Source organism: Bos grunniens, chromosome 25, assembly GCF_055505025.1.
Source record: "Bos grunniens cultivar Pamir isolate PY7600 chromosome 25, Bosgru_T2T1.0, whole genome shotgun sequence".
In the NCBI taxonomy this organism is placed as follows: domain Eukaryota; kingdom Metazoa; phylum Chordata; class Mammalia; order Artiodactyla; family Bovidae; genus Bos; species Bos grunniens.
The window spans coordinates 29,219,464-29,245,546 of record NC_141189.1 but is presented as its reverse complement, the minus strand read 5'-3'; the positions used below and the strand labels follow the sequence as shown (position 1 = coordinate 29,245,546).

The window sequence follows — 26,083 nt, the reverse complement described above, 5'->3', positions numbered from 1 at the left end:
GCATGGATCACTGTGTGTACAGATACTTAGTTTTCAGGTAGCATAGTAAGTTGTTTTGCCCCCCAATTCTCCCTGCTTTAAGGATAATAATAGCTTTTCAAGATCTATTTTTAACCAGACACAATCTTCACCCTACTCGCTGACTCTAGAAGCTAAGTTCCTTTTAAGATGCGACTCTGCTGTAAGACAAAATTCACCTTAGATGGAGGACCAGAAAAAAAATTCAGAGATACAATCATTTACCTTATCCATACAATTGCCAAGTTTACTTACTATGTCTCAACCACTTCTCTGCCTTTGTTTTTCCAGAATAGAGAACTGTACCATTTGAGCCCACTAATCTCTGGCCTGTCTTCAAGTCTATGATGTTTTTCTTTTTTTTTAAGGAGTGGCGGGCTATTAGAACTGTATGAAGTGTTCCAGGTATAGTCACAGGATGGTTTTGTATGATGGATAGGGTTCTTCTGATCTGTCTCCAGTTGATTTCCTAGAATAACTGTGTTTGTGTTGGTCTTTTAGAACACACTGTCATCCCTAAGATGTCCCACTGCCACTGTGTGCATTTGATTAATCCCTGGCTAAAACCAGGGAATCCACTTTAAGGAACTGTCTTTTGCTGCTACCATTGGAAAACTACATCCATACAAATGTCCAAACTGAACCTATCTTTCTCAGAGAAAATCTACAAATACTGTTTAATGAAGTATTCTATATGCAGGTGACTGGTAAATAGTTGTTAAATGAGGATGAGATGGTTGGATGGCATCACCGACTCAATGGACATGAGTTTCAGTAAACTCTGGGAGTTGGTGATGGATAGGGAGGCCTCGCATGCTGCAGTCCATGGGGTCACAAAGAGTTGGACATGACTGAGAGACTGAACTGAACTTATTACAAGGTAAAGAAATATCAACAATGGTTTATCTGCTAATTTAAGAAAAATGCTGGTTACAAGACTAAAATTACCTTCCCTCCAGCTCCTGACATACAATGAATGCTGTTTCATTTGTTTACATCCTCCCTTATTACAGAGAGAATCTGACATGACTCAGTCACTCAGAAGCCTACCCTCTAGGCTTTCTTAACTGCATTACTACTTAGATGCAGAAAAAGGGACAGACGGGAAGACTCAAAGGAACCAATGTTACTGGGGAGAGAAGCTCAGGCATAAGATTCTAAGGAAGAGAAGACCAAAACTCAGGCTTCATCACATATCCATATGATAGACACTAATTGACATTCTCCTTATCAGTGGAGATCAATGATCTCCTTATCCATTAATCAGATTATTAAGAGAGAAAAAAGGGGAAGCTGACATTCACTGAATGTCCACCAGATCAGCTACAACTCTGAACTGGCTGTTCTAAAGGGGACCCTCCCTGTATCCTTCCCTTGGCTCATAGAGTCAGCCCTCTCCTCGCCAGTAGGTAACAGTGGTCTTTTTCTACCCTCTCTTTCCTAACTGGTAAACTTGGGAAAAGAAACTGAGCACGTATAACTTAGCCCCTTCTGGCTTCCCTGGTGGCTCGGACAGTAAAGAATCTGCCTACAATACAGGAGACCTGGGATCGATCCCTGGGTCAGGAAGATCCCCTGAAGAAGGGCACAGCAACCCACTCCAATATTCTTATCTGAAGAATCCCATGGACTGAGAACCCTGGGGGCTACGTTCATGGGGTCGCAAAGAGTCAGACACAACTGAGTGACTATACTTTCACTTTCACTTCTAGGCTTGCTCTTTTCAAAGAGGATACACACATATTCTGCTCCTCCAGAAAATAAAGGTCTACCCTTGGAGAGGCATGCAGTGAGGACGGGGTGGGAAAAGACCTGCAGGTCCTGATCTGTAGGTTCAGTTCAGGGTAAGACAAAAAAATCCCCCAAAGAGCCACACTATGAAGTCATGGTCTCAAATTCAGCTTTACTTATAATAAAGTTCATGTTCCCATTTCCCTCTGCCTGTCTCTCACATCTTATTCCTTAACTCCTCACTCTCAGGTCAAAGGAAAGATGGGAGTATGATTTATTTATAACCCTAAAACTGAAGGTCAGTGAGGTAAAGTGATTTGCCCAAAGTGCAAAGTTGGTTATAGAACCAAATTTTAAAGAGAATTCTGATTCCATGTTTCCACACAGCTTCATCAGGGACTCATAACAGAAGAAAAAAAAAACAACTCAATTATACTACTAACCTGACAAACAAATTTGACATCTGGTGAGGATCTATTGAAGGGTTTCGGGAAAACATAGAAGTTAAAAGACTTTGTTATATACCTAGAGAAAATAAGATAAGAGGAGACTTAGGGTGTTAAATTATGCCATGACAAAAGAATTCCCACCACTTGTTAAAACAACCTACTTTGAATCTGTGTAGTCATACTTAAAAGTGCAAAGGCCAAACTGAAACAGCAAAAAGTCCATGGAATGCTGGAAAAGGGAAATAAAATATCTGTCAAAACAGTGCTGTATAGTCGACATTGAGCAACAGTATTTGCAATGAGGTAGGTTTTCTGATTACTCTACTTGACTTTGGCAGAGTACTTCTGATCCAGATTACAGATTATCTATCAGAAGCACTATTAATTTATATACATTTCTTAATATTTTTCCCAACTAAGCACTTATGCATCATCCAGAGCATCATAGTAAACCCATTTCCAAATGATTAAAATAACCACATCATATTTCCTGTAAATCAAATTAACAATGAAAATACTAAAATTCCCCAAAATGTTTTCCAGCAAACAATTATTTTTGCTGTTGTTTTAAACACCACTAAATATAATTTCATAACTGGGGTTGAGAAGTTAATAAACAAGTTTGACGATTTTATTCCTCTATAATTTAACATATGCAAGACCAATATGGGAAAAAAAAATAAGATTTTTCTAGCACACCCACTTACCTTTTTAAGCTTCTGATACCTTTCTTCTGGAGTGTCAAAACCATTTGTTAATGCGGTGACTGAAGGTCCATCGCTGATTCCTAGATTTTAAGAAAAAAAGTTTTAACCTATTAGTAAATGCTATTGGAAAAATGTCAGTCAACTATTCAATGGCTCTATAATTTCATATTTTTATGAATTAAAACTAACTGGAAGTGCTCTTTACTTCACTTTTTCAAAATTAGCATGAATTTTGCAGGCTAACAAGCCAAACCCTATAATAAAGAATTCAGAAATACAAATGTTTCAATTTGAGAATGGATAGTTTCAGTAATCTAAAACAGATTTCAAATAAAGAAAACCCTACAGATAATCTCACCAAAAAATTATTAGAACTAATAAATGAATTCAGTAGAGTTGCAGGATACGAAGTTAATATTCAGAAATCCACTGTAAATTTCTATACGCTAATAACAAACTATAAAAAAGAGAAATTATAAAAACCATCCCATTGACAACTGCATCAAGAAGAATAAAATACTTAGGAATATATTTAACCAAGGTGAAAGACCTATCCTCTGAGAACTGTAAGACACTGGTGAAAGAAATTGAAGAAAACATGAATAAACAGAAATGCTCATGAACTGGAAGAATTAATACTGTTAACATGCCTATATTACCCAAAACAATCTATAGATTCAATGTAATCTCTATGGAAGGAATGATACTAAAGCTGAAACTCCAGTACTTTGGCCACCTCATGCAAAGAGTTGACTCATTGGAAAAGACTCTGATGATGGGAGGGATTGGGGGCAGGAGGAGAAGGGGACGACAGAGGATGAGATGGCTGGATGGCATCACTGACTCGATGGACGTGAGTCTGAGTGAACTCTGGGAATTGGTGATGGACAGGGAGGCCTGGCGTGCTGCGATTCATGGGGTCACAAAGAGTCAGACACGACTTGAGCGACTGAACTGAACTGAACTGATGGCATTTTTCACAGAACTAAACAAATAATCCTAAAATTTGTATAGAACCACAAAAGACCCTGAACAACCACAGCAATCTTGAGATACCACCTCACATCTGTCAGAATGGCTATTCTCAAAAACACAAGAAATAACAAGTGTTGGCGAGGATGTGGAGAAAAGGAAACTGTCATGTACTGTTGGTGGGAATGTCAATTGGTGCAGACACTATAGAAAACGGTATAAAGCTTCCTCAAAATATTAAAAATAGAATATATGATCCAGCAATTCCACTTCTGGATATTTATCAGAAGAAAACAAAAATTATTTTTTCTTCAATAATTCTAACTGAAAAAGATATATGCATCCCTAAGTCACTACAGCATTATTTGTAATAGCAAAGATAGAAGCAACTTAAGTGTCCAAGGATAAATGAATGGATAAAGATCCTATATATATGTAAAGAAGATGCTATATATGTGTGTATATTTATGTGTGTGTGTGTGTATATATACCCACATATATATGCATACATGGGGCTTCCCTGATGCCTCAGATGGTAAAGAATCTGCCTGCAATGTGGGAGACCAGGGGTTGAGAAGATCCCCTGGAGAAGGAAATGGCTACCCACTCCAGTATTCTTGCTTAGAGGATTCCACAGATAGAGGAGCCTGACGGGCTACAGTCCATGGGACTGCAAAGAACTGGTGTAAAGAAATATTACTCAACCATGAAAAAGAAAAAAAAACCTTGTAATATGGATGGACCTAGAAGATACCATGCTACTACTACTACTAAGTCACTTCAGTCGTGTCCGACTCTGTGATACCCCATAGACGGCAGCCCACTAGGCTCCCCCGTCCCTAGGATTCTCCAAGCAAGAACACTGGAGTGGGCCGCCATTTCCTTCTCCAATGTGTGAAAGTGGAAAGTGAAAGTGAAGTCGCTCAGTTGTGTCCGACTCTTTGGGACCCCGTGGATTGCAGCCTACCAGGCGGATTGCAGCCTACCAGGCGCCTCCATCCATGGGATTTTCCAGGCAAGAGTACTAGAGTGGGGTGCCATAGCTTCTCTGCTAAGTGAGTGAAATAAGTCAGACAAAGAAAGCAAATACTGATGATTTCACTTACTGATGAAATCTTTAAAAAAAAAAAAAGAAAGAAAGAAACAGAAGGATACTTATTGATACAGAGTAAACTGATGGTTGGGGGGGGGCAAATAGGTGAAGGGATTTAAGAGGTACAAACTTTCACTTATAAAATAAGTAAGTCACAGCACAGAGAATATAGCCAATAATATAGCTGACAAGAACTTTGTATGATAACAGATGGTAACTAGACTTAGCTAGGTAACCAATCCATAATGTATAAAAATATCAAATCACTATGTTCTACACTTGAAACTGATACAATTGGTTGAATATAATTCAGTAATTATAATTATATACAATTATATATATGTATAACTGCTGCTGCTAAGTCGCTTCAGTCATGTCCGACTCTGTGCGACCCCATAGACGGCAGCCCACCAGGCTCCCCCGTCCCTAGGATTCTCCAGGCAAGAACACTGGAGTGGGTTGCCATTTCCTTTTCCAATGCATGAAAGTGAAAAGTGAAAGGGAAGTCACTCAATCCTATCCAACTTTTAGTGACCCCATAGACTGCAGCCTACCAGGCTCCTCCGTCCATGGGATTTTCCAGGCAAGAGTACATGTGGGGTGCCATTGCCTTCTCCAATATATATAACTATATAATTCAGCAATTATAATTCAGTAATGGATTATGCCCAATAAAAAAGATTATGCCCAACATGGATTCCTTTAGAAAGAGCTGAAGTCTTTGAAACATGTACAATTTGTAGCAAAAATGGCTATCTTTACCAAAAATTGGATACCTTTGATCCAAAAAAAGAACCTTGCAATTGTAACTGTTATACTAATCTAAGTACTAGATACATGTGTACACCCATGCCAAGGCAGGCAATGAACACTTTCATTAATGCCTAAAGGAATACCCTCATTTATCTGCAGAAGTCCAACCCTCAAGTCGGTCACAAAGCACAAATATTGTATGAGTCCTCTTAGAGGAAATGTCTAAACTAGTCAAATTCATAGAGATGGAAACAATGATTGCTAGAGGCAGAGGGGAGGGAGGAGCTAGGAATTACTGTTCAATGCGTAGAATTTCAGTTCTGGAAGATGAAAAAGTTCTGTGGAGATGGACGGTGGGGATGGTGGCATTCCAGTGTGACTGTCCTACATGTCACTTAACTTTTAAAACCACTTAAAAATGGTTAAAAGGATACATTTTATGCTATGTGTATTTCACCACACACCAAAAAAGGCCTGACCCTAACTCTCAAGCTCTGTTCCACACTCTGTCCAGCTGTTTTTCAGCAGCATAAAAACCATAGTCTCTTATCTGCAACCCTCAGAGTTCGAACCACCACAAACCCAGTCAGGAAACCCAACGCACCTCTTTCGTGCTTTTGAAACGTTTAAGAGGAAACGTGGAGACTCATGCACCCTGACCCAGAAAACTCAAACAGGGAGGAGCGACCAGCAGGTATAAGCCCAGGCCAGAGGTCAGGAGGGCGCGGGGGTGGGGGGTGAGGGGTCGGGGGTGGGGGTGGCGGGCAGGAGGAGGCTGGGCTATGCACTGCAGGGTGCCAGCCTCGAGCTTGCAAGCGAGGGATACCTGAGAACTCCCCATCGATGGCGAAGAAGTCGGCCTCCTCTATGGCCTGGTACACTTTGTGAAGATTACTCTTAAAATCTGCGGAGAAACCGAGAAGAGGCTCAGAATCGGTGGCCTGGCTTCCTGCCCACGAGTTACTAGGGGGATAGGGAAGGAGGGAGGGGAGCTTCCAAGGATCCTGGGATGAGAGGACAAGTCCTTAAGGGGTGCACAGACCAGAGGGGTATAAGCCCAGAGGGGTGCACTGGCCAGAGACGAACAAGGCCCCAAGAGGCGCAAAAGGGGAGCAAACCCCTGAGGGGACTGCCTCTGCCCCAGGCCGGGTCAAGTAGACCTGCCGCGGTGCGGGCCTAGCAGGCCGGGTGAGGAACTGCCGCGAGGAGGCGGGGAGGTGTACAGCGGACACGCACTGCTCCTGATTATCTCCATTCTGCGGAGTGGCCAGGCCTCCGGCCCCGCCCGGGCCCGCCTCGACCGTTCCACTCGCGAAGTTCCGCGGCGACAGCGCTGGCAGCCGCGGCAGAGATCACGGGGGCGACTTCCGGAAACAGCGCGCGCCGGCGCGCGTCACGTGCCCCTGCGTCATTTTGGGGGCGGGGCCAAGGGTTGGTTTCGTTCCCGGGAGGCAGCAGGGGCGTGGCTATCAAAGTTCTCCAAGGCGTGGTCTCACTGGAGACCACCAGGCTTGGACCTTTTACTTGAGAAGTGGGAGTGACCTGACATCCATCCAATTGATGAGGAAATATTTCCTGAGTTCCAATTATGTGCCAGACACCCTGAAAGGAGTGGGGATACAGGGATGAATAGAAAACACAAGATGCCTAACCCTGTTGGTGCTTAACTTGAGGGACGAGCAGAAAGTCAGGCAAGATTCAAATTTGCTACTTGGAAATCCGAAGATCTGTTTAAAGAGAAAGAGCAGAATGCTGCAATAAGAATAATGGGAAAGAGGGTTATTTGCAGAGGCGACAGGGAACGCAAAGCTGAGACCCTTAGCTGTGGCACTAGCTACTGGGAATACGATGGTGAGCAAAACAGATGAGGTCCTGCATAATGGAGTTTTATGTTGGTTATTGGTTTGCTGTTGATTCCCAGAGCCTACAACACTGCTGACATGAGCAGATGCTCCATAAACATGGATTGGTCAAAAGAATTTACCTTCAGTTCAGTTAAGTCGCTCAATCGTATCCGACTCTTCACGACCCCATGAACCTCGCAGCACTTCGTGACCCCATGAACCACAGCACGCCAGGCCTCCTTGTCCACCACCAACTCCCGGAGTTTACCCAAACTCATGTCCATTGAGTCGGTGATGCCATCCAACTGTCTCATCCTCTGTCGTCCCCTTCTGCTCCTGCCCTCAATCTTTCCCAGCATCAGGGTCTTTTCAAACGAGTCAGCTCTTCACATTAGGTGGCCAAAGTATTGGAGTTTCAGCTTCAACATCAGTCCTTCCAATGAACACCCAGGACTGATCTCCCTTAGCATGGACTGGTTGGATCTCCTTGCAGTCCAAGGGACTCTCAAGAGTCTTCTCCAACACCACATTTCAAAAGCATCAATTCTTCGGCACTCAGCTTACTTTATAGTCCAACTCTCACATCTATACATGACTACTGGGAAAACCATAACCTTGACTAGACAGACCTATGTTGACAAAGTAATGTCTCTGCTTTTTAATATGCTGTCTAGGAGAAGGCAATGGCACCCCACTCCAGTACTCCTGCCTGGAAAATCCCATAGATGGAGGAGCCTGGTGGGCTGCAGTCCATGGGGTCACTGAGGGTCGGACACAACTTGAGCAACTTCACTTTCACTTTTCACTTTCACGCATTGGAGAAGGAAATGGCAACCCACTCCAGTGTTCTTGCCTGGAGAATCCCAGGGACGGGGGAGCCTGGTGGGCTGCCATCTATGGGGTCACACAGAGTCAGACACGACTGAAGTGACTTAGCAGCAGCAGCAGCAGCAGGTTGGTCATAACTTTCCTTCCAAGGAGTAAGCATCTTTTAATTTCATGGCTGCAATCACCATCTATTACTGTGGGCAGGAATCCCTTAGAAGAAATGGAGTAGCCGTCAGTCAACAAAAGAGTCCAAAATGCAGTACTTGGGGGCAATCTCAAAAACAACAGAATGATCTCTGTTCGTTTCCAAGGCAAACCATTCAATATGATGGTAATCCAAGTCTATGTCCTGACCAGTAACACTGAAGAAGCTGAAGTTGAATGGTTCTATGAAGACCTACGAGACCTTTTAGAACTAACACCCAAAAAAGATGTCCTTTTCATTATAGGGGACTGGAATGCAAAAGTAGGAAGTCAAGAAACACCTGGAGTAACAGGCAAATTTGGCCTTGGAGTACAGAATGAAGCAGGGCAAAGGCTAATAGAGTTTTGCCAAGAGAATACACTGGTCATAGCAAACACCCTCTTCCAACAACACAAGAGAAGACTCTATACATGGACATCACCAGATGGTCAACACCGAAATCAGATTGATTATATTCTTTGCAGCCAAAGATGGAGAAGCTCTATACAGTCAGCAAAAAAAAAGACCGGGAGCTGACTGTGGCTCAGATCGTGAACTCCTTATTGCCAAATTCAGACTTAAATTGAAGACAGTGGGGAAAACCACTAGACCATTCAGGTATGACCTAAATTAAATCCCTTATGATTATACAGTGGAAGTGAGAAATAGATTTAGGGGACTAGATCTGATAGACAGAGTGCCTGATGAACTATGGATGGAGGTTCGTGACATTGTACAGGAGACAGGAATCAAGACCATCCCTAAGAAAAAGAAATGCAAAAAAGCAAAATGGCTGTCTGAGAATTCACCTTGGTCTTTCACAAAAGCTGTATGAAGTTGGTTAGATGATCTGGCTTCTAAGGCTCAGTCAAGATGTTAGTGGTCAGAGAGAAAGTGTTAGTTACTCAGTCGTGTCTGATTCTTTGTGACCCCATGGACTGTAGCCTGTCAGGCTTCTCTGTCCATGGAATTCTCCAGGCAAGAATATTGGAGTGGGTTGCCATTCCCTTCCCCAGGGAATCTTCCTGACCCAGGGGTCAAACCTGGGTCTCCTGCACTGGAGGCAGATTCTTTACCATCTGTTTATTAGGTCTGGAATTATTCGATATTCCTAAGCTTCGATTTTCTCTTCCACTAAATCAGTCTTAGGATCAGGGTTGATAATGTATGTGACTTGTAAAGCACTGTAGAAATAAATGTGTCAATAAGCTATGATCAGAGTTCTGACCTCCTGTCACATTTCCCTGAATTCACCCCTTAGGTTTGGGAGAAATGCTGAGTACAAACCACTTGGTCTTTTTGAAAAGAAAATAACCATTTTCCCCCAAAAGAAAATATTATGTACCCTAAAGAACAAGTAAGAGTGTGACCATATTATCCCCACCAGGTGCCACAAGTCCATTTTCCTCTCCTCATTCATAGGAAATTTATATATAGTTAGCTATGTCCTCTATTCTTAGTGTAAGCAGCAGTGTCTGTGTAAATGTGAAAACCAATACAAGTAGTCAAACTTAAAATCTGAAATATCTCTCTGCCTACTGGTATCAGCTTTGAAAGTCCTAGATAGAAAGTAGTGGCCACATATGGCCACTTAAATTTTAAGTAATTTAAGTTCAATAATTATCAAAACTTAGAGTAAAGCTACATTAATCAAAACAGTGTGGCACTGACATAAATAGACATGGAGACTAATGAAATAGAGTAGACAGCCCACAAATACACCCTTGAATATACATTCAAATGATTTGGATGCCAAGCTCATTCAATGAGGAAAGGATACTCTTTTCAATAAATGCTGTTGAGAAAATTGAATATCCACATTCAAAAGAATGAAGTTAGACCCTTACCTAACACTGTATAAATATTAACTCAAAGTAAATCAAACACCTAAACGCAAATGCCAAAACTATAAAGGTTTTAGAAGAAAGCATAGGCAAAATTTCATGACATTGGATTTGGCAATGATTTTTTTGGCTATAACACCAAAAGCACAAGCAAGAAAAGAAAAAAAATCAATGAATTATATCAAAATTTAAGACTTTTGTGCTTCAAAGGACACTACCAACAAGGTGAAAAGGCAACCCATAAAATGGGAGAAAATATTTGCAAACCATATATCTGATAATGGGTTAAAATCTGTAATACAAAAAGAACTCCTACAACCCCAAAAACACAGAAGCAAATAATCCAGTATAAAAATGGACATGTGGAGTGGGGCTTCCCGGGTGGCTCAGTTGTAAAGACTTTGCCTGCCAATGCCAGAAACATGGGTTTGATCTCTGGTCTGGAAAGATTCCACATGCCACAGGGCAACTAAGCCCAGGCACCACAACTATTGAGCCTGTGCTCTAGAGCCCAGGAGCCACAGCTACTGAAGCCTGCACACCTAGAGCCTGAGCTCCACAACAAGGAGAAGCCCTAGCATCGAAACTAGAGAGTAGGCTCCATTCACCACAGCTAGAGAAAAGCAACAAAGACCCAGGACAGCCAAAATAAATAGATAAATAAAATTATTTTTCAAGTGGACAAAGAACTTAAATGTTTCTTCCAAGAAGATATAAATGGCCAATAAGCTCATGAAAAGATGCCGAACATCACAAATGCAAGTGAAAACCAAAATGAGGTTTCATTTCACGCCTATTAGGTGAGAAATTGGAACTTTGCCCACTGCTAGTGGGAATGTAAAATGGTACAGTCCCTATGGAAAACATTATGGCCTGTCTTTAAAAATTAAAAATAGAATTATCAAAGGTAATGCAGCAATTCCACTTCTGGGCATGCACCCAAACTAACTGAAAGTAGAGGTTTGAATAGGTATTTGTACACCCATATCCATAGCAGCATAATTCACAATAGACAAAAAGCGGAAACAACCCAAGTATCCGTCACCAGATAAATTGGATAAACAAAATGTTGTGTATACATACAATGGAATATTATTCTACCTCTAAATGGAAGGAAATTCTGACACGTTACAAAGTAGATGAACCTGGAGAACACTATGGTGGGTGAAATAAGCCAGTCACAAGACAAACACTGTATGATCCCATTTACATGTGGTACCTAGATGGTAGTTATCAGAGGCTGGGGAAAACTATTGAGAATTGAATGAATATGAATTTCCAGTTGGGGAAGATGATAAAGTCCTAGAGATGGATGTGAGTCATGCTTGCACAATAATGTGGATACACTTAGTGCCAGTGAATTACACACTTGAAAATAGTTAAGATGGTAAATTTTGTCATGTATCTTTCACTGCAATGTTAAAAATTTGGTGCTGCCTATTGCCAGACTATCCTCCAGAAAATGAGTTCGTACACTCCTGGCACTAGCACAGAACTATCAGTCTTTTTACTTTTTGCACATTTGATTTCTAGGGAGGAAAATGATCAGTTTTATCAATCTGCAGGCCAGTGACTTAAAGCAGATAATCAGAATGAATTCTTAACTGGTGGCTCAGACAGTGAAGAACCCGCCAGCCTTTGATAACTACCATCTAGCTATCGACCTGTGGAGAAGGAAATGGCAACCCACTCCAGTGTTTTTGCCTGGAGAATCCCAGGGACGGGGGAGCCTGGTGGGCTGCCATCTCTGGGGTCGCACAGAGTCGGATACGACTGAAGCGACTTAGCAGCAGCAGCAGCAGGGATCGACCTGGTATCGATCCCTGGGTTGGGAGGATCCCCTAGCGGAGTGCATGGCAACCCACTCCAGTATTTCCGCCTGGAGAGTCCCCATGGACAGAGGTGCCTGGGGGTTACAGTCCACGGGGTCGCAAAGAGTCGGACACGACTAAGCGCCTAAGCACACCACAGCACAGCTTAACGAACCAAGACGCTGGGTGAGGAAAAAACGTGGCGATAAGAAAGATATTTTAATAATCCGATTCTTAATACTGCAAATGGAAATACAGCGACGGTCCTCTGATTTCTGCATACAATGTAACCGCCAAAAAAAAAATCGTGGCGAGTACAGTACGGTCTTGTAATATTATTTTAATTTCCGGGCAAAGCTGTTTCCTGCAGTTAACAAAACAGACACCCCGCGGGAGCACCTTCAGCGTGTAACGCCCTGCGCTCAAGGTCTGTCCACCCAAGAGGAAGGGGCGGGGCTGGAGGTAGTACGCCTGCGCGGACCCCCAGGCGCGGGAGTGGCCGCTCTAGGCAGCGGGGAGGGCGCAGGGTTCAGGAGGTTGGGGAACAACTGCGGCCTGTCCTCTATGGTCGCGGACCGGCGGGGTACCCTCCTCCGCAGTGAGTCCAAGGTTATTTCCGGAAGTGGAGCTGCTACCTCTTCCTCTGTGTCCGCGAAGGGGCCCAGGAAGGGGCTGACGGCCAGGTTTGCCATGAGCGCAGAGGTAAGAAGCGGCTTGGCGGAGGGTAGCCAGGGTGCGGAGGGTAGCCAGGGTGCGGGCGGGCTCGACTTAGGGTGTGGAAGGAGGCGGTGGAGGACGGGCTCGGAGGAGGTGGGCGGGATCTCCCCTCCCACACCTGGGTTCTGTGCAGCCTCAGCCCTAGCTTTGAGGCGCGGACCCCCACTTGGCCAGCTTCTCCATCTTTCCCGAGAGCCCCACCTCGGCAAGCCGGTTACTGGACCTCACGTGTGTTCTCTCCCGGGTCACAGTCCGAGCCTGTAGTTTCTGGATTTCCGCCTCCACCCTCCCCAGGGCGAGACGGAGAGGACGTGGCTGCCTCACACCTCGGAGGGAGATGACCGGGACCCTGCCCCTGGGAGCGCGGCTCGCAGCCTGCGACAGCGCGTGCAGAATTGACCGGGCTCCTGATAGACGCCAGACTGGGCTTCAGATCTAATTAGCCGGGTGCGTTCTGGCCCCAGGGCTGAACGAATGAACCCGTTTTAAAAGAGTATAAGGGACTCGCAGAAAGGAAAAGTGAAACCCAGAGTCACACTCCCAGCTCTTGTGATTGTGACTTCATGGCTTAGAAATCTGGACTTATGCAAAAGAGAGTTCTCTGTAATTAAAAAAAAAAAAGGCAAAAGAGAATCAGGCCGTGTCTGATAGGGGATCTTTGGCGGGGCAGAAGGCGGCCCTCCAACTTTGGTGGGGAGAAGGAGCCAGGTGCTGTCTTGCCCTCCGTAGTCCTCGTTGGGTCCTTCCCACCGAAGCCCATTGGCCAGTCCTTGGCCAGACCTTGTAGACGATCTTGATGACACGCTCTGAAACGCCAATCAGATCAGATCAGATCAGATCAGTCGCTCAGTCGTGTCCGACTCTTTGCGAACCCATGAATCGCAGCATGCCAGGCCTCCCTGTCCATCACCAACTCCCGGAGTTCATTGAGACTCACGTCCATCGAGTCAGTGATGCCATCCAGCCATCTCATCCTCTGCCGTCCCTTTCTCCTCTTGCCCCCAATCCCTCCCAGCATCAGAGTCTTTTCCAATGAGTCAACTCTTCGCAGGAGGTGGCCAAAGTACTGGAGTTTCAGCTTTAGCATCATTCCTTTCAAAGAAATCCCAGGGCTGATCTCCTTCAGAATGGACTGGTTGGATCTCCTTGCAGTCCAAGGGACTCTCAAGAGTCTTCTCCAACACCACAGTTCAAAAGCATCAATTCTTCGGCGCTCAGCCTTCTTCACAGTCCAACTCTCACATCCATACATGACCACAGGAAAAACCATAGCCTTGACTAGACGGACCTTTGTTGGCAAAGTAATGTCTCTGCTTTTGAATATGCTATCTAGGTTGGTCATAACTTTCCTTCCAAGGAGTAAGCATCTTTTAATTTCATGGCTGCAGTCACCATCTGCAGTGATTTTGGAGCCCAGAAAAATAAAGTCTGACACTGTTTCCACTGTTTCCCCATCTATTTCCCATGAAGTGATGGGACCAGATGCCATGATCTTCGTTTTCTGAATGTTGAGCTTTAAGCCAACTTTTTCACTCTCCACTTTCACTTTCATCAAGAGGCTTTTGAGTTCCTCTTCACTTTCTGCCATAAGGGTGGTGTCATCTGCATATCTGAGGTTATTGATATTTCTCCCGGCAATCTTGATTCCAGCTTGTGCTTCTTCCAGTCCAGCATTTCTCATGATGTACTCTGCATACAAGTTAAATAAGCAGGGTGACAATATACAGCCTTGATGTGCTCCTTTTCCTATTTGGAACCAGTCTGTTGTTCCATGTCCAGTTCTAACTGTTGCTTCCTGACCTGCATACAAATTTCTCAAGAGGCAGATCAGGTGGTCTGGTATTCCCATCTCTTTCAGAATTTTCCACAGTTTATTGTGATCCACACAGTCAAAGGCTTTGGCATAGTCAATAAAGCAGAAATAGATGCTTTTCTGGAACTCTCTTGCTTTTTCCATGATCCAGTGGATGTTGGCAATTTGATCTCTGGTTCCTCTGCCTTTTCTAAAACCAGCTTGAACATCAGGATGTTCACGGTTCACATATTGCTGAAGCCTGGCTTGGAGAATTTTGAGCATTACTTTACTAGTGTGTGAGATGAGTGCAATTGTGCAGTACTTTGAGCATTCTTTCGCATTGCCTTTCTTTGGGATTGGAATGAAAACTGACCTTTTCCAGTCCTGTGGCTACTGCTGAGTTTTCCAAATTTGCTGGCATATTGAGTGCAGCACTTTCACAGCATCATCTTTCAGGATTTGGAATAGCTCCACTGGAATTCCATCACCTCCACTAGCTTTGTTTGTAGTGATGCTTTCTAAGGCCCACTTGACTTCACATTCCAGGATGTCTGGCTCTAGGTCAGTGATCACACCATCGTGATTATCTGGGTCATGAAGATCTTTTTTGTACAGTTCTTCTGTGTATTCTTGCCCTCTCTTCTTAATATTTTCTGCTTCTGTTAGGTCCAAACCATTTCTGTCCTTTATCGAGCCCATCTTTGCGTGAAATGTTCCTTTGGTATCTCTGATTTTCTTGAAGAGATCCCTAGTCTTTCCCATTCTGTTGATTTCCTGTATTTCTTTGCATTGATTGCTGAAGAAGGCTTTCTTATCTCTTCTTGCTATTCTTTGGAACTCTGCATTCAGATGTTTATATCTTTCCTTTTCTCCTTTGCTTTTCGCTTCTCTTCTTTTCACAGCTATTTGTAAGGCCTCCCCAGACAGCCATTTTGCTTTTTTGCATTTCTTTTCCATGGGAATGGTCTTGATCCCTGTCTCCTATACAATGTCACAAACCTCATTCCATAGTTCATCAGGCACTCTATCTATCAGATCTAGGCCCTTAAATCTATTTCTCACTTCCACTGTATAATCATAGGGGATTTGATTTAGGTCATACCTGAATGGTCTAGTGGTTTTCCCTACTTTCTTCAATTTCAGTCTGAATTTGGCAATAAGGAGTTCATGGTCTGAGCCACAGTGAGCTCCTGGTCTTGTTTCTGCTGACTGTATAGAGCTTCTCCATCTTTGGCTGCAAAGAATATAATCAGTCTGATTTCAGTGTTGACCATCTGGTGATGTCCATGTATAGAGTCTTCTCTTGTGTTGTTGGAAGAGGGTGTTTGTTATGACTAGTGCATTTTCTTGGCAAAACTCTATTAGTCTTTGCCCTGCTTCAATGCCAATGGGAAGGAGTTTTACTACCTCCCTCTCCTGGAGCACGTCCCAGAGCTGACCCGCAAGAATGCACTTGTGGGTTGGGTTGGGTTGGGTTTGTTTTTGTCACAGCTGGCTTATAAACAAGCCCGCCTAGGGATATACAAACCCATGTGCTCAGTGTTTCCCTGCATATCTCTATAAACTTGATGGGAAAATTGTGCTGCTCCAGGGCAGTTGTTGTTATTGTTGTTTTTTTGAAGTTCTGGTATTTGGCACAGGTACTACTTACCTGAGTGAGTGAAGTCGTTCAGTCGTGTCTGACTTTTTGCGACCCCGTGGACTGTAGCCCACCAGGCTCCTCCGTCCATGGGATTCTCCAGGCAGGAATACTGGAGTGAGCTGCCATTTCCTTCTCCAGGGGATCTTCCTGACCCAGGGATCGAACCCAGGTCTCCCGCATTGCAGGCAGACACTTTAACCTCTGAGCCACCCTGGTGGCTACCTAGCTGGCACTAAATAAACACCACTATTAATAATTGCTAATGCCAATCAATCACACAGCAGATTTTCGGACTATCTGTAGATAGAAATCAGTCATTTAAGCTTCCTTCAAAGGAATTGTTACTATCCTGAACTTAGAAATGGGAAACAGAGGCTCAGAGGAGATAGATGGACTGTGTCACTCTTAAAATGGTACTATTTCAATTATACTAACATCTCCAGGGAAATCGTAGTCTAGGAGATGAGAAAACATGCACAAATGAAAGTTACATTAGTGCACAGAGGCAGGAAGGATTAATTTGAGCTATGAGGAAGGTTAGTCATTAAAGATTTTCAAGTGATGGTTGATTTGGGTCTTGTCAGTTGGACACTTTTGACCCAGAGATGGTGTGTATCTGTGTTGCAGATAGAACAATGTGGGGAAAGGGCAGGAATTAACAGGTGGGACTAGAGTATAACCTATGAGTAGGTGAGTAGCAGGAGGTGGTCAGGAAAATAGTAAAAACGAAGACTTAACTGCACTTACTGTATGCCAGGCACTATTCTGAGTGCTGTGCGTGCATTAATTCATTTAATCCTGTCAACAACCCTATCAGGCAGGTACTACCCATATCCCCATTTTACGGATTAAGAAACTGAGGCACAGACAGGTTAAGTAACTTGCCGAGGTTAACACAACCTAATAATTGGAATCATTGGGATTTGAATGCAGTCATTCTGGCACCAGAGTCCGTGCTCTTAGTTAAAAAGTTCTGTTGATTGCAGCTGGGCCATAAGGATCCTTAATGACTGTGGGGTTTATACTCTCACGGTTGGGAAGGTTTTGAGTAAAGGAAGGAGTTGATCAGGATTTTGCTCCAGGAGGGTGATTGGGACTGTGGTGAGAGGAAGGATTGAGAAGGGAGGAAATGAAGTTGGAAATGTTATTTAAGCTTGATTTCGTTACTGTCTTGCCTCACCTTGTGTGAAACATATACTTAGGATTGTAAGTGTTTATTTGTATGTAACAGCTCTCAGTTCCCAAACATCCATGTAAGTAAGATCTGTGACAACCTAGAGGGGCAGGATAGGGTGAGAAGTGGGGGGGGAGGTTTAAGAAGGAGGGAACATACGTAATCTATGGTTGATTAATGTTGATGTATGGCAGAAACCAACACAATATTGTAAAGCAATTATCCTTCAATTAAAAATAACTTTTTTTTTTTTTGGTAAAGAATATTCTAAGGGGCTTCTTTAAAAGGAGGATTCCTGGTCCTCTCTGCCAGATATCTTTGTTTGAATTTACCAAATTTCTGGGGTGATTCCGACAGAGGTTCTAAGAAATTTCTATGATAGAAATCAAAGGTTTGTGGGTTCTATTCTCAGCTCCAAATAACTAGAACTCAGCTTTGTGCCAGTCACTCTCAGGTACAATGATAGAATTCTCTGACTTGGTTCCTGACCTTCAAGAGCTCAGGATCTGGTTGGAGAGGCACAGGTTGCTCAAGCAGCAGTGTGCAAAACCTGAAAAGGATTCATGAGTTTAGAAATGCATGAGTCATAATGGGATAGTTTAAAAACTAGTAGCTAAGGTATGGGTTAGTGGTGACCACCAGTAGTTTTTGATCACTTTCTAAATTATTAGGCGTCACCAGTGTTTCACACAAGATAAGGCACACAGACCCTTTGCTGTGTGCTCTTGTCTTGCACAACAGCACTCCAGAGCAGTAAATCACAGGGCCTCCGAACGTGGGCAGCAAGTCAGTGTCCAGTTACATAGAATCATTGGGACAGTATATGTGTCCCAGGTCTTCTTTTTTCCCCATGGATTTTCAGACAGTTGTACCCTGTTAGTTAGGTATTTCTTTGGGAGAATATACGTATGGTTGGGGTGATAGATATCTTGTGATAATTATTTCCTAGCAGTTGTTTTCTATCAATTGTACCAACAGACCTAACCCATGAGCTGGCTGGCTACCTTTGCTCTAGTGATTCCTGACCCTGTTGAGAAAGAAAGTCTGTCTCTTTGAAGTTGTAAAAACACAGAGTTTTATACAATAAGAGCCTGGAAGTTCTTTTATGTTAATGAAAGCCAGTTTCCACCACCTGCAAGAAGTATTTACCACATTCTCTTTTTATTTCCACTTCTGATCTTTGCTTTGCTTACATTTGGACTCATTTCTGTGTATCTCATAATTACTAGAAATGGGTGTGTTTGGTCTTTGGACATTTGATAATTTCTGTAGTGTTCTGCTACTGTCTAAGTGGTGTCCCTAGGGGTGGACTTGGGGTGCCAGAAATGAGGTACACCCAAACACCGTCACCCCTACTTCTCGTGAATATTTCTGCTTGTTTATCTCCTAGGTGGAAGAGCATGGTCACCCTAACAGCCTCAAGCTGCAGTTCTCATTCCGAAATGCAGCAGTGTCAGATTCTGGTTTGAATTTGTCAGTTTCGCAGGGGCGCCTCTATGTTGTGGCTTAGACTGGCGTAGTGTACGAGGACAGGCTTTACATGAGACTGTGATTTAAAACCTGACCTGGAATTCCCTGGCTTCCACTGCAGGAGGCATGGGTTTGATCCCTGGTCGGGGAGCTAGGATCCCACATGCTCCACCGTGCAGCCAAAAAACAGAAAAAGTAAGAAAGAAAAGAAATTTGTGTTGTTTGAAAAAACAAAACAAAAACCGGACTCTGTCCTATACCAGTTAGGTCTCCAGTTTCTCGTCAGTAAAATGGAGATGATAGTAATAATTATCCCGTAAGATTATTATACCTCTCACATTATATAAGGGCTCAATCAATATTGGCAATCGTCATTATTCTCTGTTGTTGGGCAGTATGTAATGGGGAGAAATAACTTAACTAGAGACCAATCTAAAGCCAAAATCATTGTATTCTTGCAGCCAACATCTCTGCTAAGAAATAGTTGAGATCACATTTTTCAGGCTGGAATCCCAATACATTAGCTCTTCAAAGACTTATTCCTAAAATGTTCGGTATGTATTATGGTCACAGCCAGTGTTTTGTTGAGTGAAGAAGTAGAACCATAATTTCACTGAACTAAGCAGCTTGATAATTTCGCTTTCTGAAGAATTAACAGTCATCACATAGTGAGGTCTTTAGAAGCTAAGGTATAAAAATTCTTAAACTGAAAATTAATGCATTCTACTTCAATAAACTCAATAAAAGTCATTATATTAATTTTCTTAAGTGTGAGTTGAGGGACTGAAGAATGAAGCAGGCTATGGCAGGGCCCCTGCTTCCTCCTGGAGAGTAGGCCTCTGGATAAATCCATAGATAAGCACTTGGCAAACAACTTGCCTTCCAGGGATGGAATAGCCAAATTGATTCCAGGGTCTTTAGTTACGTAGAATCATAGAATCGTTGGGACATTATATGTGTCCCAGCTCTTTTTCTCCCACCATGGATTTTCAGACAGTTGCACCCTGTCAGTTAGGTATTTCTTGGGGAGAACATGCATAGCTTTGGGGTGATAGATATCTTGTGATGATTATCTTCTAGCTATCGTTTCCTATCCGTTGTGCCAACAGACCTCACCCATGAACATTTTAGAAAATGTCAGCTGTGCAGTTGGTTCATGTGCTTATATTCATGTCATATTTCACATATTAATGCTTTCTAAGATTTTATGCCATTTCTTGACATGGCAACTTTAGAGATGATGTGCTACTCAGGAAGTCGTGTCTCTCCAGGTGTTAAAAAGTTACAGGGTAGAGAATTCCCGGGCATGCCAGTGGTTAGGACTGGGTGCTTCCACTGCGGAGGGCACAGGTTCAATCCCTCATTGGGGAACTAAGATCCCACATGCTGTGAGATGCAGCCAAAAACGTAATATAAAATTTAAAAAACATCCATGTCTCTTGCAATAAAAGCACGTGTGGTCATTTTAATAAATACAAGTTACATGGTAGAGTAAGTTGGTTATATGGCATGGGCGGGAAAGCCACCACCTCAGCAATTCTTCACTTGTATGGATTGACACATGTCACCCGCTGGAACGTGATGCAGAAGACGGGACCATGAGCGCTTCCTGTGTGCTGTCCTCTTAATTCTGAGGCCAGTCCTGTTTGATCAGCAGCAGTAACCCCTTTGCTTATGTCTGGTGATGTGAGCCTTGGGGAGGATGAATAATTTGCCTTTGATCTCATGGCTGGTAGTGAAGCCGGGAATCAGAATCTGTCTTCTGATTTTAAAACTGAGGTGTATTACTCTGTCCCTCAGAACCAGGAATAGGTAAGACCTCCAAAAAATTAAGTGTTTTAAAGGCCTCTACTGAAATATTTGATAAATAGGTGCTAGGTCTGTGAGGATATAATGAGAATAAAGCCAGCTTAGGATTTTTAAACTTGACCCCTGCCCTCATCGGAGAAGGCAGTGGCACCCCACTCCAGTACTCTTGCCTGGGAAATCCCATGGACAGAGGAGCCTGGTAGGCTACAGTCCATGGAGCCGCTAAGAGTCAGACACGACTGAGCGACTTCACTTTCACTTCTCACTTTCATGCATTGGAGAAGGAAATGGCAACCCACTCCAGTGCTCTTGCCTGGAGAATCCTGGGGACAGAGGAGCCTGGTGGGCTTCTGTCTATGGGGTCGCACAGAGTTGGACACGACTGACGCGACTTAGCAGCCTGCCCTCATGCACAGCCATTCACACACGGAATCTCCTGCACCTCTGAGTCTAAAGCAGAATAGAAGGGGTAACGTAGAAAAATGTGAGGAAAACCTCATAAGTAACCACCTTCCTGCAATAAGTAACCACCCAACAGCAGAGAAAGAGAAAAATTATAAGCCCATAGATCTCCAGAAGCTTTCTAGCCTAAAAGGCCAGTCAGCCTAGAAATGTCACACTCTCATGCTGGACCCAGAAGGCAGCACCTTACGGAACAAGTTATGAAAAACATAAATATCAACTGAAATCTGGCAGCTGATGGACGTAAGGAAACCAGCTGGGTGACGATTGCAGCTCCCTCTGAAGCGGGCAGCTGCTCAGATACACAGCTTCAGTGGATTCTTAACACACAAAAGGAGCGCCTAGGGGTGCCAGATCTTCTGAATTTTCAGAAGCAGCCAGGAATCTGGATTTTTCTTTGACATCAGATTGTTTTAAATGCTGGCATCAAATTCAATAGAAAGTGGGGAAGGGGAAGGAGAAAGAGAAGCACCTCGTGAAAATTGCCTGTCTGAAGACTAGATGTTGGGACTCGGTGGTCCAGTGGTTAAGACTCTGCACTTCCAGTACAGATTCGATCCCTGGCCATCCCACATGCTATGCGGCCGGAAGAAAAAAAAGAACAGATGGTGCCACTGTTGAAACTGCCAGGTCGAGGAGGATGGCTGCTCTTGACAGGAATGCTGGGTCACTGGGGAGCAGCGGGGGTTACATTAATAAAGCCCTTATCTCTCTGGATAATCAGTGGTTCTTAGCCTTATCTGGATCTTGGTCCAGATAAGGTCCGCTTTGCATGCTATGTATGCATGCTGAGTCGCTACAGTCATATCTGACTCTGCGACCCCATGGACTGTAGCCCTCCAGACACTACTAGAGTGGGTTGCCATTTCCTTCTCCAGGGGATCTTCCTGACCCAAGGATGGAACCCATGTCTCCTGCACTGGCAGGAGGGTTCTTTTCCCCTAGTGCTACCCGAGAAGCCCCAAGAGAGTAAATAAAAACCTAGATTTTCTTCAGGAAAACACTTGTGTAGACAAACACAAACTTGGCCCATGATTTCAGAGTGTGCCCTGACCCCCTGAAGAACCGACACAGACGTCAGCTGAAGAGCCAGCTTCAACTGTCAGAAACCGCAGCTCTTCAGAGTGACTCAGAGCAGAGGTCTTCAATTCTGTGGTATCCAGGCAGTTGTTTTTAACTTGTCTCTGTTTGCAGTTTTGCAGGCTTTTCCAACTCAGGCATTTTTCCCATTCGTTTTGAGCAAGGTAATCAACACTGGTCTTGTCGTGCAGTGATTAAGCACAAACCTAAGTGTCTCCGTATGGGCAGGGCACTGGGAGTGGGGCTGGAATGCTTTTCGCCCTGTCCTAACCACATGCCCCAGACTCCTCTGAGACCGCGACAGGAAGAGCAGCAGGCTGTGGGTGCGTCTAACACATGCTTCCCCGTGAAGGAACTCAGCCAGCAAAGCTGCTCTCAGTTCAAGCCCCTTGCTGTGTCTGCCGAGTTGGTAGAGAATCGTCATAAACATCCTCAAAAGAGGCCTTTGCAGTGCAGGAGGGTGTGTTTATCCAAGTCAAAAGGCCACAGCTTGGAACTTTAGTATCTGAGCTACATTTTCATCACCTAGGAGGCGCTTTCCTCCTTTTGCTTTCCTGTTGCTTTCTTTAATGGAAAAAAACCCAAATACTTATATAAAAATAGCAGAAAAGATCAGTTGAATTCAGTTAAGTTGTGCACCCTTTCTCTGTTAACTTGCAGTTTTTCAATTTAGGGTAAAATGAAATGAGCAGAATTCCTAAGAAGTAATCAAAGTCCGTGCAGTTTCTAGTTTGTTGAAGACAATTAAAAAACAGAGTTAGTGGCCACTTCAGCTTTTCCAAACATGACTTTTAAAATACACTTTTGTTACCTTATTTTCTCTCATGAGAAATAACTTTCAGATCTGATAAACTAAGAATTATTGGTACATTCTAGTTTTAAAAGGTTGGAGAAATTTATTTCCATATATGTTGCCATTTCAAATGACTTCGAGATCCATACACTTGGCCTCACCCTAACCTCACAACCACAGTTTCATATCTCCCCATGCTCACTAGGCAGAAATTTTGTCATCACCTCAAACTCAACTTTTCCAAAATTCGACTTACCTTCTTTTCAAGCAGGGCCCCATTAGTTTACAGGGACTCATTTTTTTTTTTTTTTAATTATTTATTCAATTGTGCCAGAGCTTTAGTTGCAGCATGCAGGCTCTTAGTTGGAGCATGTGGAATCTAGTTCCCTGACCAGGAATCAAACCGGGGCCCTCTGCATCAGGAGTGCAGAATGTTAACCACAGGACCACGAGGGAAGTCCCTGCCGTGACCCATTTCTATCAGCAGACCCACCTACTTCCCCAGTTCTAGCACCTAGACAACCTCTTTGATCGTTCTCTCTAGTCACCAAAGCTCAGAAACAGCTCTTGTAATATCTCTTCATAGATTGATCTCTGTCTTTGCATTTTCATGTTTGTCACCATAGTCGCAGAAGTAACAGCACCTCCCTTCTGCCTTGTCCCAGCCCAGCCCACCTTCCTGATGAGATTTATCATCCTCAAACACTGGAACGAGTGGCCTCTCCCTTCTCCAGCGGATCTGCCCGACCCAGGAATCTAACCAGGGTCTCCTGCATTGCAGGTGGATTCTTTACCAGCTGGACTACCAGGGAAGCCCACTCCTCAAGCACAGCTTTACTGATTTCATTTGCCTCCAGAACCTTTATGTGCCCTCATCTGCCCACCTGTCATGAACCAGGCATGGAACACAGGACTCTGTATCAGACCTGTATCTCCAGGTGTGTCACTCACTGCTCCCCAGGAAGCACCAAGGACAGCACCCCGATCAGGCCCATCTCTTCTCACCCCTGTGCAGCCCTCACCAGAAGCCTCTGTATCCTGCCTCTGACAGTGAATGTCGATGTGCTCGTGAATGCACTTCAAGTGCCCACCAGTGCCCAGCTCCTTGGTGATGCTCAGTAGCTCAAAATGGTCCAGTGATTATTTCCTGGGATAACTCTGTCCACATGGTAGTTGTTTAATTAGTATTGGACAAATAAAGGAATTGCTTTAACAAAATCATGATTCCTTTCTCTGAAAACCTGTATATATGAGCTCTCTCAAGTAATTTGAAGAGACTTCCCAGAGGAAAGCAGAAAATGTTTAAATGTTTCTTAAAAATACAGATAAGACTTCCTTGTCCAGTGGTTAAGAATCTGCCTGCCAATGCAGGGGACACCGGTTCGATCTTGGTTTGGGAAGATTCCACATGCCACAGGGCAGCTTGAGCCTGTGAACCTCAACTACTGAAACTCACAATACCTGCCAAGCTTGAGCCTGAGTTTGGCAACAAGAGAAGCTACCACAGGGAGAAGCCTGCACACTGCACGAGGAAGTCCTCTCTTGCCACAGCTAGGAGAAGCCCAAACACAGCAATGCAGACCCAGTGCAGCCAAAAATAAGTAAAATTCAGTTAGTTTTTTAAAAAATACAAATAATCAGCAAATGTGGTTTATTTTTATGATTTTCTCTATTTTTGCAGTTATAACCTCATTTTCATTAAGAACAGCTTAGTAAATACAGAAAACCAAAACCAAAAAAATCATCCTCTTCCCACCCAACAAAGCAACTACTAATGTTGTTCTGTCACCAAGTCATGTCTAATTCTTCTCGACCCCATGGACTGTAGCATGCCAGGCTTCCCTGTTCCTCACCATCTCGTGGAGTTTGCCCAAGTTCGTGTCCATTAAATCAGTGATGCCATCCAACCATCTCATCCTCTGTCACTCCCCTCTCTGCTTCCCTCAGTTTTTCCATCAGGGTCTTTTCCAGTGAGTCAGCTGTTTGCATCAGGTGGCCAAAGTATTGGAGCTTCAGCTTCAGCATCAGTTCTTCCAAAAGGTATTCACAGTTGATTTCTTTTAGGATTGACTGGTTTGATCTCCTTGCTGTCCAAGGGACTCTCAAGAGTCTTCTCCAACACCACAGTTCAAAAGCATCAACTCTTCAGCTCTCTGCCTTTATGGTCCAGCTCTCACATCCATATATGACTACTGGAAAGACCATAGCCTACTAACATTAGGTTGGTGCAAACGTAATTGTGGTTTAATTAAAGTTGTGAATTTTAAATCATTATAACTAGGCTCAAATGCATCATTATTAATCAAAATAGGAACCGTTACAATCAACACCAATTTTGCCAACAAGCAATAACTGTGTTTATTCCTATAGCATAAAAATCTGTGCTTCAGGATTTGACAAGCTCTTTGAAAGCATTTTTTGCCTCCTGCTGGTTTGTGGAAACATTTTCCCTACAAAAAGTTGTTGAGATGCTTGAAGAAGCCGTAATCGGTTGGCAAGAGCTCAGGTGAATATGGTCAATGAGATAGAAGTTTGTAGCGCAATTTGTTCAACTTTTGAAGCATTGGTTGCTGGGCGTTGTCATGGAGAAGAACTGGGCCCTTTCTGTTGACCAATGCTGACTGTAGGCATTGCAGCTTTCAGTGCATCTCATTGATTTGCTGAGCGTACTTCTCGGATGGAATTGTTTCTTAGGGATTCAGGAAGCTGTAGCGGATCAGACGGGCAGCAGACCACCAAACAGTGGCCATGGTTTGTATTCTTGTGTTTATAGATTTTCTTGTTTAGAATAGTGTTATCATGCTTAATTTAAAATTTGTGCCCTGTAAAAAGTGATACAATTCCCTGAAAATCAGAGAAGTTGTTAGCATTTAAGGTCTGCTTACAGCATGCCAGGCACTTCCATTG

The 26,083-nt window shown here is 43.6% G+C and overlaps 2 protein-coding genes across 27 annotated transcripts in view; one reads left to right on the top strand and one right to left on the bottom strand.

Moving 5' to 3' along the window:
- The window catches only part of PARN (poly(A)-specific ribonuclease), a 179,435-nt gene extending 172,337 nt beyond the window's left edge, over window positions 1-7,098 (bottom strand). For 11 of the 16 annotated variants that reach the window (XR_015154689.1, XR_015154690.1, XM_086375666.1 and 8 more), the window contains exons 1-5: window positions 6,960-7,098; window positions 6,550-6,627; window positions 2,906-2,985; window positions 2,360-2,427; window positions 2,193-2,274 (exon numbers count right to left, since the gene is read on the bottom strand). Coding sequence is in view for 14 of the 16 variants with exons in the window: in XM_086375666.1 (XP_086231792.1) it covers window positions 2,193-2,274; window positions 2,360-2,427; window positions 2,906-2,985; window positions 6,550-6,627; window positions 6,960-6,978 (327 nt within the window). In the remaining 2 variants the exon portion in view is untranslated. Of the gene's footprint in view, window positions 1-2,192; window positions 2,275-2,359; window positions 2,428-2,905; window positions 2,986-6,549; window positions 6,628-6,883 lie in introns of all 16 variants that reach the window. The other 5 variants (XM_086375670.1, XM_086375680.1, XM_086375673.1 and 2 more) reach the window with 3 other exon arrangements.
- Window positions 7,099-12,719: 5,621 nt separating this feature from the next.
- The window catches only part of BFAR (bifunctional apoptosis regulator), a 31,824-nt gene continuing 18,460 nt past the window's right edge, over window positions 12,720-26,083 (top strand). For 3 of the 11 annotated variants that reach the window (XR_015154685.1, XM_086375655.1, XM_086375663.1), the window contains exons 1-2: window positions 12,720-12,936; window positions 25,241-25,397. The gene's annotated coding sequence lies outside the window, so the exon portion shown is untranslated. Of the gene's footprint in view, window positions 12,937-25,240; window positions 25,398-25,546; window positions 25,683-25,870; window positions 25,928-26,083 lie in introns of all 11 variants that reach the window. The other 8 variants (XR_015154684.1, XM_086375654.1, XM_086375662.1 and 5 more) reach the window with 6 other exon arrangements.